The sequence below is a fragment of the Pseudoliparis swirei genome, chromosome 22 (assembly GCF_029220125.1).
Source record: "Pseudoliparis swirei isolate HS2019 ecotype Mariana Trench chromosome 22, NWPU_hadal_v1, whole genome shotgun sequence".
NCBI classification, from domain to species: domain Eukaryota; kingdom Metazoa; phylum Chordata; class Actinopteri; order Perciformes; family Liparidae; genus Pseudoliparis; species Pseudoliparis swirei.
In genome coordinates, this window is record NC_079409.1 from 296,947 (window position 1) to 316,337 (window position 19,391).

Here is a 19,391-nt window from a genome sequence, read left to right on the forward strand (position 1 = left end):
TGGGTAATATGGTCCTACAAGCTCTCTAGTGGGGTAATATGGTACTACAAGCTCTCTAGTGGGGTAACATGGTACTACAAGCTCTCTAGTGGGGTAATATGGTACTACAAGCTCTCTAGTGGGGCAACATGGTACTACAAGCTCTCTAGTGGGGTAACATGGTACTACAAGCTCTCTAGAGGGGTAACATGGTACTACAAGCTCTCTAGTGGGGCAACATGGTACTACAAGCTCTCTAGTGGGGCAACATGGTACTACAAGCTCTCTAGTGGGGTAACATGGTACTACAAGCTCTCTAGAGGGGTAACATGGTACTACAAGCTCTCTAGTGGGGTAACATGGTATTACAAGCTCTCTAGTGGGGTAACATGGTATTACAAGCTCTCTAGTGGGGTAATATGGTACTACAAGCTCTCTAGTGGGGTAATATGGTACTACAAGCCCTCTAGTGGGGTAACATGGTACTACAAGCTCTCTAGTGGGGTAATATGGTACTACAAGCTCTCTAGTGGGGTAACATGGTACTACAAGCTCTCTAGTGGGGTAACATGGTACTACAAGCTCTCTAGAGGGGTAACATGGTACTACAAGCTCTCTAGTGGGGCAACATGGTACTACAAGCCCTCTAGTGGGGTAACATGGTACTACAGGCTCTCTAGTGGGGTAACATGGTACTACAAGCTCTCTAGTGGGGTAACATGGTACTACAAGCTCTCTAGTGGGGTAACATGGTACTACAAGCTCTCTAGTGGGGTAACATGGTACTACAGGCTCTCTAGTGGGGTAACATGGTACTACAAGCTCTCTAGTGGGGTAACATGGTACTACAAGCTCTCTAGTGGGGTAACATGGTACTACAAGCCCTCTAGTGGGGTAACATGGTACTACAAGCCCTCTAGTGGGGTAACATGGTACTACGAGCTCTCTAGTGGGGTAACATGGTACTACAAGCTCTCCAGTGGGGTAACATGGTACTACAAGCTCTCTAGTGGGGTAACATGGTACTACAGGCTCTCTAGTGGGGTAACATGGTACTACAGGCTCTCTAGTGGGGTAACATGGTACTACAAGCTCTCTAGTGGGGTAACATGGTACTACAGGCTCTCTAGTGGGGTAACATGGTACTACAGGCTCTCTAGTGGGGTAACATGGTACTACAGGCTCTCTAGTGGGGTAACATGGTACTACAAGCTCTCTAGTGGGGTAACATGGTACTACAGGCTCTCTAGTGGGGTAACATGGTACTACAGGCTCTCTAGTGGGGTAACATGGTACAACAAGCTCTCTAGTGGGGTAATATGGTACTACAAGCTCTCTAGTGGGGTAGCATGGTACTACAAGCTCTCTAGTGGGGTAACATGGTACTACAAGCTCTCTAGTGGGGTAATATGGTACTACAAGCTCTCTAGTGGGGTAATATGGTACTACAAGCTCTCTAGTGGGGTAATATGGTACTACAAGCTCTCTAGAAGGGTAACATGGTACTACAAGCTCTCTAGTGGGGTAACATGGTACTACAAGCTCTCTAGTGGGGTAACATGGTACTACAAGCTCTCTAGTGGGGTAATATGGTACTACAAGCTCTCTAGTGGGGTAATATGGTACTACAAGCTCTCTAGAAGGGTAACATGGTACTACAAGCTCTCTAGTGGGGTAACATGGTACTACAAGCTCTCTAGTGGGGTAATATGGTACTACAAGCTCTCTAGTGGGGTAATATGGTACTACAAGCTCTCTAGTGGGGTAATATGGTACAACAAGCTCTCTAGTGGGTAATATGGTACAACAAGTGGTAATATGGTACAACAAGCTCTCTAGTGGGTAATATGGTACAACAAGCTCTCTGGGGGAGCAGCATCGGAGCCGGTGACACCAGCCGTCTTAACAAACTGGTTAGGAAGGCTGGCTCCATCATCGGCTGCCAGCTGGAGCACCTGGAACAGGTGGTGGAGAGGAGGTCGTTGAAGAAACTGGTGTCCATATTGGACAACCCGGACCACCCTCTCCACCACCTCCTACAGGGACAGAGGAGTACTTTCTCCAGACGTCTCCTCACGCTCCGCTGCCACAAGGAGAGATACAGGAGAACATTCCTGCCGACGGCTATGAGGCTCTACAACAGTTCACCTCTTGCCAGATCACCCTAACCCTTCTTATATTTTGTGTTTTGTTTTTTATTCTTGTGTGTTGCTGCTACTGACTCGACAAATTTCCCCTTGGGGATTAATAAAGTATATATCTATCTATCTATCTATCTATATGGTACTACAAGCTCTCTAGTGGGGTAACATGGTACTACAAGCTCTCTAGTGGGGTAATATGGTACTACAAGCTCTCTAGTGGGGTAACATGGTACTACAAGCTCTCTAGTGGGGTAATATGGTACTACAAGCTCTCTAGAAGGGTAACATGGTACTACAAGCTCTCTAGTGGGGTAACATGGTACTACAAGCTCTCTAGTGGGGTAATATGGTACTACAAGCTCTCTAGTGGTGTAACATGGTACTACAAGCTCTCTAGTGGGGTAACATGGTACTACAAGCTCTCTAGTGGGGTAATATGGTACTACAAGCTCTCTAGTGGGGTAATATGGTACTACAAGCTCTCTAGTGGGGTAACATGGTACTACAAGCTCTCTAGTGGGGTAATATGGTACTACAAGCGCTCTAGTGGAGTAACATGGTACTACAAGCTCTCTAGTGGGGTAATATGGTACTACAAGCTCTCTAGTGGGGTAACATGGTACTACAAGCTCTCTAGTGGGGTAATATGGTACTACAAGCTCTCTAGTGGGGTAACATGGTACTACAAGCCCTCTAGTGGGGTAACATGGTACTACAAGCTCTCTAGTGGGGTAACATGGTACTACAAGCTCTCTAGTGGGGTAACATGGTACTACAAGCCCTCTAGTGGGGCAGCATATGGGCCACTTAACTGTTGCTATGAGGACATGATGAGAAGCTGGTCACTAAAGAGTTTGTTTATTAAAGCAGGAACAGGTACAGAACACCTCGGCAGTTCATTTGGTCCAAAGTAAACTAAAAAGGATCTGCTGACGTTCTCCATTTGACTTGTGATTTAAATAATTTAACAACAACAATCATCATGATATCAAACAAACAGACTTGTGAGCTAATTAATGCTAATCAGGTTAGCCAGCTTGTGTCACAAACATTAGCATCTTTGATTAGCAAACGAAAACAAAAAGCAAGCTCCATGTTTCACGTGAACTCCAGGAGACGATCAATCAATCAATCAAGGACAGAATGAGAACATCAAACAAGCCTGAAGGAACGAAAGTGAAAGTATAATTAATGCCAGAATGACATTGCAGTCTACTCTTAAACAAGGCTGGTGTAGTAATAATATTGATTATAGTCAAAACAATCACAATAAAGTGTAAAACAGACTTCACATGGTCAGATAGTCCATTTGTGATTGTAGCTCGTTGTAAATCCGTTTGTCTGCAACGCTCCACATAGAACTCAAGGTTCTGGATTAATAGTCCTTCAGGAGTCCTGAAGCACCTCCATCACACTAAACCATAACCAAGAGGAGCCAAAGCAGGCTTTAGTGGTCGACACCTCATCACCACGGGAATAAAAAAGAACAATTGCACACGACTCTCCACAGGGTTCCTCCAGAGAGCCGGTCCTGAAGACCGGGAGATGAGGGGGTTTCTCCAGAGAGTCGATATCTACACCCAGCGGCAGCCGGGGACCCCGATGCTGGCTCAGATCCACCAGGTGAAGCCGGGAGCTTCCACTGGTCCCAGACCAGAGTCTCAATGAACCACAGCACTCATCCTCCTCAGAGTCCTTCAGAGAGGGTGTGTGGGAGGTCATACCTCGTGGAAGCAGTCGGAGGGTGGACTCCTCTCGACTCCCCTCCACCTCTCCATCAGCTTTATGGCCTCAGAAACCAGACACACCGAGGAGGTCAGGGTCACGAGGAACAGCAGGTCTGAGGAGGACCAGGACACGTCAAGACCTGCAGATCTCTAGGACAAGTTCCTCTCGACTGGACTCACCAAAGACGCTGAGGCTCTCCGTCTGGAACACGTTCTGCAGTGGAGGAAAGTAGATGACGAGCAGCTGCCCCATGATGGAGGCCAGCACGGCATAGCAGAAGGTCCTGTTGCTGCACAGACCCAGTTCATGGACCATACGGGTCTGAGGAGGACCAGAACCAGAGATCAGGACCGATATTGAGCAGCTGATCCAATGTCCAACATGTCCGCCTGTTATTGGATTAAAGTTCAATTCATGTCCAAACAACAACGACCGAAGGAGTTAAGAAACATGCCACCAGCTACCCGAAGGTCACAAGGTCACCGGCTACGTGAAGGTCACAAGGTCACCGGCTACCCGAAGGCCACCGGCTACCTGAAGGCCACAAGGTCACCGGCTACCCGAAGGTCACCGGCTACCTGAAGGCCACAAGGTCACCGGCTACCCGAAGGTCACCGGCTACCCGAAGGTCACCGGCTACGTGAAGGTCACAAGGTCACCGGCTACCCGAAGGCCACCGGCTACCTGAAGGCCACAAGGTCACCGGCTACCCGAAGGTCACCGGCTACGTGAAGGTCACAAGGTCACCGGCTACCCGAAGGTCACCGGCTACCTGAAGGTCACAAGGTCACCGGCTACCCGAAGGCCACCGGCTACCTGAAGGCCACAAGGTCACCGGCTACCCGAAGGTCACCGGCTACGTGAAGGTCACAAGGTCACCGGCTACCCGAAGGTCACCGGCTACCTGAAGGTCACAAGGTCACGGCTACCTGAAGGCCACAAGGTCACCGGCTACCCGAAGGTCACCGGCTACGTGAAGGTCACAAGGTCACCGGCTACCCGAAGGCCACCGGCTACCTGAAGGCCACAAGGTCACCGGCTACCCGAAGGTCACCGGCTACGTGAAGGTCACAAGGTCACCGGCTACCCGAAGGTCACCGGCTACCTGAAGGTCACAAGGTCACCGGCTACCCGAAGGCCACCGGCTACCTGAAGGCCACAAGGTCACCGGCTACCCGAAGGTCACGGCTACCTGAAGGTCACAAGGTCACCGGCTACCTGAAGGTCACAGGCTGCCTGAAGGTCACTGGCTACCTGAAGGCCACAAGGTCACCGGCTGCCTGAAGGCCACAAGGTCACCGGCTACCTGAAGGTCACAAGGTCACCGGCTACCTGAAGGTCACAAGGTCACCGGCTACCTGAAGGTCACAAGGCCACCGGCTACCTGAAGGCCACCGGCTACCTGAAGGTCACAAGGCCACCGGCTACCTGAAGGTCACAAGGCCACCGGCTACCTGAAGGTCACAAGGTCACCGGCTACCTGAAGGTCACCGGCTGCCTGAAGGCCACAAGGTCACCGGCTACCTGAAGGTCACAAGGTCACCGGCTGCCTGAAGGCCACCGGCTACCTGAAGGTCACAAGGTCACCGGCTACCTGAAGGCCACCGGCTACCTGAAGGTCACAAGGCCACCGGCTACCTGAAGGTCACCGGCTGCCTGAAGGCCACAAGGTCACCGGCTACCTGAAGGTCACAGGCTGCCTGAAGGCCACAAGGTCACCGGCTGCCTGAAGGTCACCGGCTGCCTGAAGGTCACAAGGTCACCGGCTGCCTGAAGGTCACAAGGTCACCGGCTGCCTGAAGGCCACAAGGTCACCGGCTGCCTGAAGGCCACAAGGTCACCGGCTACCTGAAGGTCACAAGGTCACCGGCTGCCTGAAGGCCACAAGGTCACCGGCTACCTGAAGGTCACAAGGTCACCGGCTGCCTGAAGGTCACAAGGTCACCGGCTGCCTGAAGGTCACAAGGTCACCGGCTGCCTGAAGGTCACAAGGTCACCGGCTACCTGAAGGTCACCGGCTACCTGAAGGTGACAAGGCCACCGGCTACCTGAAGGTCACAAGGTCACCGGCTGCCTGAAGGCCACAAGGTCACCGGCTACCTGAAGGTCACAAGGTCACCGGCTGCCTGAAGGTCACAAGGTCACCGGCTGCCTGAAGGTCACAAGGTCACCGGCTACCTGAAGGTCACAAGGTCACCGGCTGCCTGAAGGTCACAAGGTCACCGGCTACCTGAAGGCCACAAGGTCACCGGCTGCCTGAAGGTCACAAGGTCACCGGCTACCTGAAGGTCACCGGCTACCTGAAGGTGACAAGGCCACCGGCTACCTGAAGGTCACCGGCTGCCTGAAGGCCACAAGGTCACCGGCTACCTGAAGGTCACAAGGTCACCGGCTGCCTGAAGGCCACCGGCTACCTGAAGGTCACAAGGTCACCGGCTACCTGAAGGCCACCGGCTACCTGAAGGTCACAAGGCCACCGGCTACCTGAAGGTCACCGGCTGCCTGAAGGCCAAGGTCACCGCTACCTGAAGGTCACAGGCTGCCTGAAGGCCACAAGGTCACCGGCTGCCTGAAGGTCACCGGCTGCCTGAAGGTCACAAGGTCACCGGCTGCCTGAAGGCCACAAGGTCACCGCCGCTGAAGGCCACAAGGTCACCGCTGCCTGAAGGCCACAAGGTCACCGACTACCTGAAGGTAAGGTCACCGCTGCCTGAAGGCCACAAGGTCACCGGCTGCCTGAAGGTCACAAGGTCACCGGCTGCCTGAAGGTCACAAGGTCACCGGCTGCCTGAAGGTCACAAGGTCACCGGCTGCCTGAAGGTCACAAGGTCACCGGCTACCTGAAGGTCACCGGCTACCTGAAGGTGACAAGGCCACCGGCTACCTGAAGGTCACAAGGTCACCGGCTGCCTGAAGGCCACAAGGTCACCGGCTACCTGAAGGTCACAAGGTCACCGTCTGCCTGAAGGTCACAAGGTCACGGCTGCCTGAAGGTCACAAGGTCGGCTACCTGAAGGTCACAAGGTCACCGCCGCCTGAAGGTCACAAGGTCACCGCTACCTGAAGGCCAAAGGTGGCCAGCTCCCCGCCACGAAGGCTACCCAGAGCGCGAAAGGAGAGCGCGGAACATGTCGAAGAGGCACATCGGCGCAGGTGAAGGTCATGGTGGTGTCTCGGGCGTGATCACGTTGTCCTGCAGCTGGACCAACAAGCACAACAGTCACTGTTACTGCGTCGTAACATTCCTCATGTCCTCTCTGGAAACAGGAAGTGACCAGGAAGTGACGCGCACCTCCCTCCAGAAGGCAGAAACAGCAGCGTCCCACAGGCGATGACCGTGGCAACACTCAGCACCTTGCCCAGCAGGCCCGCGGGTGATGATGCTGTCCTACGCGTCGACCTCTGACCTGATGGACCCTCGTCAGGGTCCCACCGCCTATGGGGCCAGACCTCTGGGCCTCCTCAGGTACCCGGAGATGACCCCACCAGGGGACCCATGGCTCCCCAGGTCAGGAATGACCTCCCAGTTGGACATGGACCTGATTGGATCCTAGGTACAGGAGTGACCTCCTAGTGGGCCCCATGGGGACCTCTCTGTAAAGGGTTTTGGTATGTGGACCTTTTAGGTCAGGACATGATCACGTCTACCCGGACTCAATGACGACTTCCTTTGTGACGCAGCTGGCCGATGAACCCTTGCAGTGAGTGAACTTTCCCATGTGCCCCGTACGTGTGTGACGTTGGGTCCGTGAGACAGTGATGCAGTGAGGTGAGAGACAGGTGTTGCATGAGGTGTAGCGGTGTTGACAGTGAGTGTGAGAGGTGTGACACAGGAGGTGTGAGACAGGTGTTGACCAGTGAGGGGTGAGACAGGTGTTGACAGTGAGTGTGAGACAGGTGTTGAACAGTGAGGTGTGAGACAGGTGTTGACCAGTGAGGTGTAGACAGGTGTTGACACGTGAGTGTGAGACAGGTTTGAATGTGTGAGACAGGTGTTGACCAGTGAGGTGTGAGACAGGTGTTGCACAGTGAGGTGAGACAGGTGTTGACACTGAGGTGTGAGACAGGTGTTGACAGTGAGGTGAGACAGGTGTTGACAGTGAGTGTGAGACAGGTGTTGACAGTGAGGGTGAGACAGGTGTTGACAGTGAGTGTGAGACAGGTGTTGACAGTGAGTGTGAGACAGGTGTTGACAGTGGTGTGAGACAGGTGTACATGAGGTTGGAAGGGGTTACAGGATTTTGGCCGGTTTGCAGGGGTGTGAGGCCCCTTTTTCCCCGGATGTGGGCGGTTTCAGGAGGCGGGGTTACCGTGGTTGGACCCCGGTGTTGCCTGGGGGGACGGGGGACAGGATTCAGGTTTGGCCTGAGGTGTTAAAACCCGGGGACATGATTTGAACCCTTTGACTTAACGGTGTTGAATATGGGGACCTTCAGGTCCCGGGTTTACATAGGGGGGACCCCTGGACCTCATGGGACCCCCGGGGGACCCATGTGGGACCCCTGGACCCATGGGTTAGGCAGGGTGACCCAGGGGGCCCATGGACCATGGGTTAAAAGGGTGACCCCCCCTAGTGGGCCCCTGGGACCCCTTAGGACAGGGTGACCCCCCCCTAGTGGGACCCCTGGGACCCCTTAGGTACAGGGGACCCACCCCCCCGTGGGACCCCGGGGGGGAAGACAGGTGTTGACACAGTGAGGTGAGAGACAGGTGTTGACAGTGAGGTGTGAGACAGGTGTTGACAGTGAGGTGTGAGACAGGTGTTGACAGTGAGGTGTGAGACAGGTGTTGACAGTGAGGTGTGTGACAGGTGTTGACAGTGAGGTGTGAGACAGGTGTTGACACAGTGAGGTGAGACAGGTGTTGACAGTGAGGTGTGAGACAGGTGTTGACACAGTGAGGTGTGAGACAGGTGTTGACAGTGAGGTGTGAGACAGGTGTTGACACAGTGAGGTGTGAGACAGGTGTTGACACAGTGAGGTGTGAGACAGGTGTTGACACAGTGAGGTGTGAGACAGGTGTTGACAGTGAGGTGTGAGACAGGTGTTGACACAGTGAGGTGTGAGACAGGTGTTGACAGTGAGGTGTGAGACAGGTGTTGACACAGTGAGGTGTGAGACAGGTGTTGACAGTGAGGTGTGAGACAGGTGTTGACAGTGAGGTGTGAGACAGGTGTTGACAGTGAGGTGTGAGACAGGTGTTGACAGTGAGGTGTGAGACAGGTGTTGACAGTGAGGTGTGAGACAGGTGTTGACAGTGAGGTGTGAGACAGGTGTTGACAGTGAGGTGTGAGACAGGTGTTGACACAGTGAGGTGTGAGACAGGTGTTGACAGTGAGGTGTGAGACAGGTGTTGACACAGTGAGGTGTGAGACAGGTGTTGACAGTGAGGTGTGAGACAGGTGTTGACAGTGAGGTGTGAGACAGGTGTTGACAGTGAGGTGTGAGACAGGTGTTGACAGTGAGGTGTGAGACAGGTGTTGACAGTGAGGTGTGAGACAGGTGTTGACACAGTGAGGTGTGAGACAGGTGTTGACAGTGAGGTGTGAGACAGGTGTTGACAGTGAGGTGAGACGGGTGTTGACACAGTGAGGTGAGAGACAGGTGTTGACAGTGAGGTGTGAGACAGGTGTTGACACAGTGAGGTGAGAGACAGGTGTTGACACAGTGAGGTGAGAGACAGGTGTTGACACAGTGAGGTGTGAGACAGGTGTTGACACAGTGAGGTGAGAGACAGGTGTTGACAGTGAGGTGAGAGACAGGTGTTGACAGTGAGGTGAGAGACAGGTGTTGACACAGTGAGGTGAGAGACAGGTGTTGACAGTGAGGTGTGAGACAGGTGTTGACACAGTGAGGTGTGAGACAGGTGTTGACACAGTGAGGTGTGAGACAGGTGTTGACAGTGAGGTGTGAGACAGGTGTTGACACAGTGAGGTGTGAGACAGGTGTTGACAGTGAGGTGTGAGACAGGTGTTGACACAGTGAGGTGTGAGACAGGTGTTGACACAGTGAGGTGTGAGACAGGTGTTGACACAGTGAGGTGTGAGACAGGTGTTGACACAGTGAGGTGTGAGACAGGTGTTGACAGTGAGGTGTGAGACAGGTGTTGACACAGTGAGGTGTGAGACAGGTGTTGACACAGTGAGGTGTGAGACAGGTGTTGACACAGTGGTAGGAGAGACAGGTGTTGACACAGTGAGGTGTGAGACAGGTGTTGACACAGTGAGGTGTGAGACAGGTGTTGACAGTGAGGTGTGAGACAGGTGTTGACACAGTGAGGTGTGAGACAGGTGTTGACACAGTGAGGTGTGAGACAGGTGTTGACACAGTGAGGTGTGAGACAGGTGTTGACACAGTGAGGTGTGAGACAGGTGTTGACAGTGAGGTGAGACAGGTGTTGACACAGTGAGGTGAGACAGGTGTTGACAGTGAGGTGTGAGACAGGTGTTGACAGTGAGGTGTGAGACAGGTGTTGACAGTGAGGTGAGACAGGTGTTGACAGTGAGGTGTGAGACAGGTGTTGACAGTGAGGTGTGAGACAGGTGTTGACAGTGAGGTGTGAGACAGGTGTTGACAGTGAGGTGTGAGACAGGTGTTGACAGTGAGGTGTGAGACAGGTGTTGACAGTGAGGTGTGAGACAGGTGTTGACAGTGAGGTGAGAGACAGGTGTTGACAGTGAGGTGAGACAGGTGTGAGACAGGTGTTGACAGTGAGGTGTGAGACAGGTGTTGACAGTGAGGTGTGAGACAGGTGTTGACAGTGAGGTGTGAGACAGGTGTTGACACAGTGAGGTGTGAGACAGGTGTTGACACAGTGAGGTGTGAGACAGGTGTTGACAGTGAGGTGAGAGACAGGTGTTGACACAGTGAGGTGAGAGACAGGTGTTGACACAGTGAGGTGTGAGACAGGTGTTGCCACAATGAGGTGTGAGACAGGTGTTGACACAGTGAGGTGAGAGACAGGTGTTGACACAGTGAGGTGTGAGACAGGTGTTGCCACAATGAGGTGTGAGACAGGTGTTGACACAGTGAGGTGAGAGACAGGTGTTGCCACAGTGAGGTGTGAGACAGGTGTTGACAGTGAGGTGAGAGACAGGTGTTGACACAGTGAGGTGTGAGACAGGTGTTGACAGTGAGGTGAGACAGGTGTTGCCACAGTGAGGTGTGAGACAGGTGTTGACAGTGAGGTGTGAGACAGGTGTAGGTCTCACTCTGGGGACGATGTGAGACAGGTGCTGCAGGTCCAGCTGGTCGACCTCGTCTCCAGACAACGACTGAGAGCCTTTAGAGAACAGACCCAGACGACTGGCTGAGGACAGAGACACGTATTGAACAGAGACACGTATTGATCAGTGATCAGAGACACGTATTGAACAGAGACACGTAGTGATCAGATGACTTATTGATCAGTGATCAGACGACTTATTGATCAGTGATCAGAGACACGTATTGATCAGTGATCAGACGACTTATTGATCAGTGATCAGAGACACGTATTGATCAGACACGTATTTATCAGTGATCAGAGACAGGTATTGATCAGACGACTTATTGATCAGTGATCAGACACGTATTGATCAGTGATCAGACGACTTATTGATCAGAGACACTTATCGATCAGAGATACTTATTGATCAGAGATCAGACGACTTATTGATCACCGATCAGTGATGATTTATTGAACTGTAATCATAAAGAATATAATAATAAATATCTGGTTGTTGCCTTTAAACTCTGTGCTGCTCCTTACCGATGGACACGGCCGTCTCCTTGGAGTCTCCCGTGATCATCTTGATGGCCACTCCAGAGCCGATGAGCATCCCCACGGCCTCCTTGACCCCCGACCTGGGGGGGTCCATGATGCCCACCAGACCCACGAAGACCAGGTCCCCCATCACAGACCCGGAGGCAAAGGCCAGAACTACAGGTGGACATGGACGGGTGAGTGTGTGTATGTGTACACACACTGTGTCTATACACATATAGGGCTGCAACAACGAATCGATAAAAATCGATTATTAAAATAGTTGGCAATGAATTTCATTATCGATTCGTTGTGATTATTACGGTGCTCAATAAGTCACGGAGTATAAACAAAGTTGAGTTGAGCGCGGCGCTGGGGAAACAGAGCGGAGGGAGAGACGGAACGCTGCGTTGTGAGCCAATCAGCTGAGCTGCTCCTCTGTTGATGAATCTAATTGGCTGCTGCTGCTCACGTGGCGCTGGATGCGGAAGTCCTTCACGTCGTCGGAGACATTCACGGAGCTGAGTGCGCCTCCGGGTGACGTTATGAACCCAGACACCAGGGCGCTACATGTCACCACGTGTGTGGCATTTCCACAAGAGGATAACGTAGAAAACGTGGTTATTTATTCCGTGGCGGATAGCGGAAAATATTTTTCCACGGAGAAAGGCAACAGAGATAAGCCACGCCCCCACTCGCTGTGTGCGCTGTGAACAGGTTCATCCACATGACCAATGAACAGGTTCATCCTCATGACCAGTGAACAGGTTCATCCTCATGACCAGTGAACAGGTTCATCCTCATGACCAGTGAACAGGTTCATCCACATGACCAATGAACAGGTTCATCCTCATGACCAGTGAACAGGTTCATCCTCATGACCAATGAACAGGTTCATCCTCATGACCAATGAACAGGTTCATCCTCATGACCAATGAACAGGTTCATCCTCATGACCAGTGAACAGGTTCATCCTCATGACCAATGAACAGGTTCATCCTCATGACCAGTGAACAGGTTCATCCTCATGACCAATGAACAGGTTCATCCTCATGACCAATGAACAGGTTCATCCTCATGACCAATGAACAGGTTCATCCTCATGACCAATGAACAGGTTCATCACCATGACCAGTGAACAGGTTCATCCTCATGACCAATGAACAGGTTCATCCACATGACCAATGAACAGGTTCATCCTCATGACCAATGAACAGGTTCATCCTCATGACCAATGAACAGGTTCATCCTCATGACCAATGAACAGGTTCATCCTCATGACCAGTGAACAGGTTCATCACCATGGTGACCAATGAACAGGTTCATCCTCATGACCAATGAACAGGTTCATCCTCATGACCAATGAACAGGTTCATCCTCAGGACCAGGTTCATCTTCATGACCAATGAACAGGTTCATCCTCTTGACCAATGAACAGGTTCATCCTCTTGACCAATGAACAGGTTCATCCTCTTGACCAATGAACAGGTTCATCCTCATGACCAATGAACAGGTTCATCCTCATGACCAATGAACATTTTTTTTGGGAGCACCGAAGACCCATTTTGACCCAGGAAAAACCCTGATATATACCGTGTAAATTAACATTTGAATAAAACAAATTTTCATTACTTTTCCAAATATTTTGGGATTTTATTTTTTTAAATTACTTTTCTAGGCCTGCTAATAGCCATTAAAAAATTCCATGACTTTTCCAGGTTTTCCATGACCGTACGGACCCTGTTTTGAATAAAGGGTTGACTGTGGGTCAGTGGGTAGCTGGTCCGTCTTTCAATCAGGGGGTTTGAGGTTCAATCCCCTCCCTAGTCGATGTGTCCTTGAGCAAGACACTTAACCCTGAATTGCTCCCTGTAGCTGCGTCTACGGTGAATGAATGTAACAGGATTGTAAGTTGTAAGTCGCTTTGGATAAAAGAGTCAGCTAAATGACATGTAATGTAATAATTAGGGCTGTGAAACGATTAAAAATTTTAATCGGATTAATCACATATTACCGATATTCTCGGTATATTTTGTGAGAACAGAGATTTATGACAAAAGACGGATATATACATTTATACATTCTTCTATACAATGGTGCTGCAACTCAGCAGTTATTTAGCAGTTTTCTTCCATATGGAACATTAATACATCTTCATCCTAAACAGAATGTTTAACCCTCCTGTTACCTTTCGGGTCAATTTGACCCCATTCAATGTTTAATGTCGGTGTTCTTTGGGGTCAATTTGACCCCAGGCTGTTTTTCACTGTGTCAAACATATCAGAAATATCAACTTTTTTATTTATTTAAAGGGCTATTTAGGTAGTCAACAAACAAACATAAAGTACCTCACACTTAAACTTGGGAAGCAATATTAATTCTAATAATTTTCTGGAGGTTTTAATTGCTGGGGTCAAATTGACCCGAGGGTAAAATATGTTAGTAAATGTAAAGGTAACAGGAGGTTAAACAGAACATGTTTCTCTTGTTTGTCAACCATTAACTCCACCATGACACAATCTAAAGGCCTCTAGTCTTCCTCTAGCAGCTGCTGAGGCAAACTGACTGTGTGGGTTTTCTTCATGAACTGGGCCGTGATGAAAGGGACGGCGGGGACACCGCTGCAAAGCTGAAACCTCACCGGCCCGGACAGGTGGACAGATTGACAAGTGACTTTTGTTTTGCTCGGTCCCGATGCGCGCGCACGGAGCTCTGTGGCGCGCCAGACGGAGATCGATAAGTGTTAACGCAACGCGAAGAGACAGAAATGACATGCTGCTGGTTAGAGACGATCAACAACAGACGTTTAATAAAAGAACAAAGACGTGCTCTAGAGAACATGTCAGGGGGCGGGCCAATCTCTTTAATGTCATTGATCTACCGACACTCGCGCGATCGACTGGCAGGTCGCGATCGACGTGTTGAGACCCTGATCTACAGGAAGTAAAAGTCGTAACAAGGTTTCCGGAGGTGAACCTGCGGAAGGATCATTACCGATGAACAGACCGTCTGCATGAGAGCGGACAGAGTTCAGATTGAAGTGGTGGATTGGAAGCTCATTTTGCAAGTGACTTTTTTTTCGTCCCGACGACCAACAACAGACGGATTGAAGCTCATTCTGCGCATGCGTTAAAAAACAAAAACTAGTTAATCCTGTAATTTAATTAACGCGTTATTTTTCACAGCACTAGTAATAATGTAAAAAATTTAAATCCGATTAATACACACACACACACACACACACACACACACACACACACACACACACACACACACACACACACACACACACACACACACACACACACACACACACACACACACACACACACACACACACACACACACACACACACACACACACACACACACACACACACACACACACACACACACACACACACACACACACACACACACACACCTCTGAGCCCCGCAGAGCCCATGTAGCTGGTCTGCTGCTGGTACAGCTCCCTCTGCTGGTGGCTCAGAGACAGCGCGCTCCCTCTGCTGTTGTAGGAGCTGCAGAGGGCATCACCTGCTCGTACGCTCCCTTCATGAACAACACTCCGGGTTTATCCTGCAGGGGGAGGAGTCACAGGTCATCAATCATCCACCGATGGCTCGGCGGGTTCACGGCAACAGGGACGGCGTTATGTGACCTGCAGCGTGCGGTGGACGCAGCGCACAGACATCCACTTCTGCTCCGAGGTGAAGGGACACTCCTCCAGACGGACGTACTCCTGCTGCAGGCTCTCCAGACCCATCTACACAGCAGGGACACAGTGTGTATACACACATATAGGGCTGCAACAACGAATCGATAAAATCGATTATTAAAATAGTTGGCAATGAATTTCATTATCGATTCGTTGTGATGATTACAGCGCTCAATAAGTCACGGAGTATAAACAAAGTTTAGTTGAGCGCGGCGCTGGGGAAACAGAGCGGAGGGAGAGACGGAACGCTGCGTTGTGAGAGCCAATCAGCGCTGAGCTGCTCCTCTGTTGATGAATCTAATTGGCTGCTGCTGCTCACGTGGCGCTGGATGCGGAAGTCCTTCACGTAGTCGGAGACATTCACGGAGCTGAGTGCGCCTCCGGGTGACGTTATGAACCCAGACACCAGGGCGCTACATGTCACCACGTGTGTGGCATTTCCACAAGAGGATAACGTAGAAAACGTGGTTATTTATTCCGTGGCGGATAGCGGAAAATATTTTTCCACGGAGAAAGGCAACAGAGATAAGCCACGCCCCCACTCGCTGTGAGCGCTGTGCTGCACGTGCAGACAACATTTAACGGAGCAGCGCGTGCGCTCTGATCGCTCTTTTAATGAAGTATCGATTCTAAAAATATGCTAAATCACATCGTGTTTAACGTAAGGGTACTTTGTTAGCATCGCTACACCGTGCAGCGTGACAGCAGCAGATGTAGCGGACTAACATTCAAGCTAACCTAACTTCCCAAACGCTGTGGACATCTGAACGCTGATTGGCCGAGACGCCGTCCCATCAAAAGAGCACCACTCCACATTTTTTCCGCGTCTCACTGCAATCTCAACGGCAGCGGGCCAGGTGAACAAAATAATACATCGTAACGCGTCTGATATTGTTCAGGGGGCGGGGCCACATGGGGACCACTGCTCAGGAGAGGAGAGCTGTCAGTCTGTTTGTGACGGTTCATCACCATGGTGACCAGTGAACAGGTTCATCCACATGACCAATGAACAGGTTCATCCTCATGACCAATGAACAGGTTCATCCTCATGACCAATGAACAGGTTCATCCTCATGACCAGTGAACAGGTTCATCCACATGACCAATGAACAGGTTCATCCTCATGACCAATGAACAGGTTCATCCTCATGACCAGTGAACAGGTTCATCCACATGACCAGTGAACAGGTTCATCCTCATGACCAATGAACAGGTTCATCCACATGACCAATGAACAGGTTCATCCACATGACCAATGAACAGGTTCATCCTCATGACCAGTGAACAGGTTCATCCTCATGACCAGTGAACAGGTTCATCCTCATGACCAATGAACAGGTTCATCCACATGACCAATGAACAGGTTCATCCTCATGACCAGTGAACAGGTTCATCCTCATGACCAATGAACAGGTTCATCCTCATGACCAATGAACAGGTTCATCCTCATGACCAATGAACAGGTTCATCCACATGACCAATGAACAGGTTCATCCTCATGACCAATGAACAGGTTCATCCACATGACCAATGAACAGGTTCATCCTCATGACCAGTGAACAGGTTCATCCCATGACCAATGAACAGGTTCATCCTCATGACCAGTGAACAGGTTCATCCTCATGACCAGTGAACAGGTTCATCCTCATGACCAGTGAACAGGTTCATCCCATGACCAATGAACAGGTTCATCCTCATGACCAATGAACAGGTTCATCCTCATGACCAGTGAACAGGTTCATCCTCATGACCAGTGAACAGGTTCATCCTCATGACCAGTGAACAGGTTCATCCTCATGACCAGTGAACAGGTTCATCCTCATGACCAGTGAACAGGTTCATCCACATGACCAGGTTCATCCTCATGACCAGGTTCATCCACATGACCAGGTTCATCCTCATGACCAGGTTCATCCTCATGACCAATGAACAGGTTCATCCTCGTGAACAGGTTCATCACCATGGTGACCAGTGAACAGGTTCATCCTCATGACCAGTGAACAGGTTCATCCTCATGACCAGTGAACAGGTTCATCCTCATGACCAATGAACAGGTTCATCCACATGACCAGTGAACAGGTTCATCCTCATGACCAATGAACAGGTTCATCCTCATGACCAATGAACAGGTTCATCCTCATGACCAATGAACAGGTTCATCCTCATGACCAGTGAACAGGTTCATCCTCATGACCAATGAACAGGTTCATCACCATGGTGACCAGTGAACAGGTTCATCCTCATGACCAGTGAACAGGTTCATCCCATGACCAGTGAACAGGTTCATCCTCATGACCAGTGAACAGGTTCATCCTCATGACCAGTGAACAGGTTCATCCTCATGACCAGTGAACAGGTTCATCCTCATGACCAGTGAACAGGTTCATCCACATGACCAGGTTCATCCTCATGACCAATGAACAGGTTCATCCTCATGACCAATGAACAGGTTCATCCTCGTGAACAGGTTCATCACCATGGTGACCAGTGAACCGGTTCATCCTCATGACCAGTGAACAGGTTCATCCTCATGACCAATTAACAGGTTCAACCTCATGACCAGTGAACAGGTTCAACCTCATGACCAGTGAACAGGTTCATCCTCATGACCAGTGAACAGGTTCATCCTCATGACCAGTGAACAGGTTCATCCTCATGACCAATGAACAGGTTCATCCTCATGACCAGTGAACAGGTTCATCCTCATGACCAATTAACAGGTTCAACCTCATGACCAGTGAACAGGTTCAACCTCATGACCAGTGAACAGGTTCATCCTCATGACCAGTGAACAGGTTCATCCTCATGACCAGTGAACAGGTTCATCCTCATGACCAATGAACAGGTTCATCACCATGACCAATGAACAGGTTCATCCTCATGACCAGTGAACAGGTTCATCCTCATGACCAGTGAACAGGTTCATCACCATGGTGACCAGTGAACAGGTTCATCCTCATGACCAGTGAACAGGTTCATCCTCATGACCAGTGAACAGGTTCATCCTCATGACCAGTGAACAGGTTCATCACATGACCAATGAACAGGTTCATCCTCATGACCAGTGAACAGGTTCATCCTCATGACCAGTGAACAGGTTCATCCTCATGACCAGTGAACAGGTTCATCCTCATGACCAGTGAACAGGTTCATCCTCATGACCAGTGAACAGGTTCATCCACATGACCAATGAACAGGTTCATCCACATGACCAATGAACAGGTTCATCCTCATGACCAATGAACAGGTTCATCCTCATGACCAATGAACAGGTTCATCCTCATGACCAGTGAACAGGTTCATCCTCATGACCAGTGAACAGGTTCATCCACATGACCAATGAACAGGTTCATCCACATGACCAATGAACAGGTTCATCCTCATGACCAATGAACAGGTTCATCCACATGACCAATGAACAGGTTCATCACCATGGTGAACAGGTTCATCCTCATGACCAGTGAACAGGTTCATCACATGACCAGTGAACAGGTTCATCACATGACCAGTGTACAGGTTCATCACCATGGTGACCAATGAACAGGTTCATCCTCATGACCAGTGAACAGGTTCATCCTCATGACCAGTGAACAGGTTCATCCTCATGACCAGTGAACAGGTTCATCCACATGACCAGTGAACAGGTTGATCCTCATGACCAGTGAACAGGTTCATCCTCATGACCAGTGAACAGGTTCATCCACATGACCAGTGAACAGGTTGATCCTCATGACCAATGAACAGGTTCATCCTCATGACCAATGAACAGGTTCATCCTCATGACCAATGAACAGGTTCATCCTCATGACCAGTGAACAGGTTCATCCCATGACCAATGAACAGGTTCATCCCATGACCAATGAAGAGGTTCATCTACATGACCAATGAACAGATTCATCCTCATGACCAGTGAACAGGTTCATCCTCATGACCAGTGAACAGGTTCATCCTCATGACCAGTGAACAGGTTCATCCACATGACCAGTGAACAGGTTCATCCACATGACCAATGAACAGGTTCATCACCATGGTGACCAGTGAACAGGTTCATCCTCATGACCAGTGAACAGGTTCATCC

At 50.4% G+C, this 19,391-nt stretch overlaps 1 protein-coding gene across 1 annotated transcript in view; it reads right to left on the reverse strand.

Annotated features, from left to right (window-relative positions):
* Positions 1-2,965: 2,965 nt before the first annotated feature.
* The window catches only part of LOC130213171 (calcium-transporting ATPase type 2C member 1-like), a 31,589-nt gene continuing 15,163 nt past the window's right edge, over positions 2,966-19,391 (reverse strand). Inside the window, 10 exon segments of the mRNA XM_056444638.1 lie at positions 2,966-3,963; positions 4,031-4,280; positions 6,912-6,948; positions 7,144-7,258; positions 8,162-8,183; positions 11,062-11,159; positions 11,601-11,771; positions 15,019-15,123; positions 15,126-15,174; positions 15,257-15,361. Coding sequence (XP_056300613.1) covers positions 3,842-3,963; positions 4,031-4,280; positions 6,912-6,948; positions 7,144-7,258; positions 8,162-8,183; positions 11,062-11,159; positions 11,601-11,771; positions 15,019-15,123; positions 15,126-15,174; positions 15,257-15,361 — 1,074 coding nt within the window. The 3' untranslated portion in view covers positions 2,966-3,841.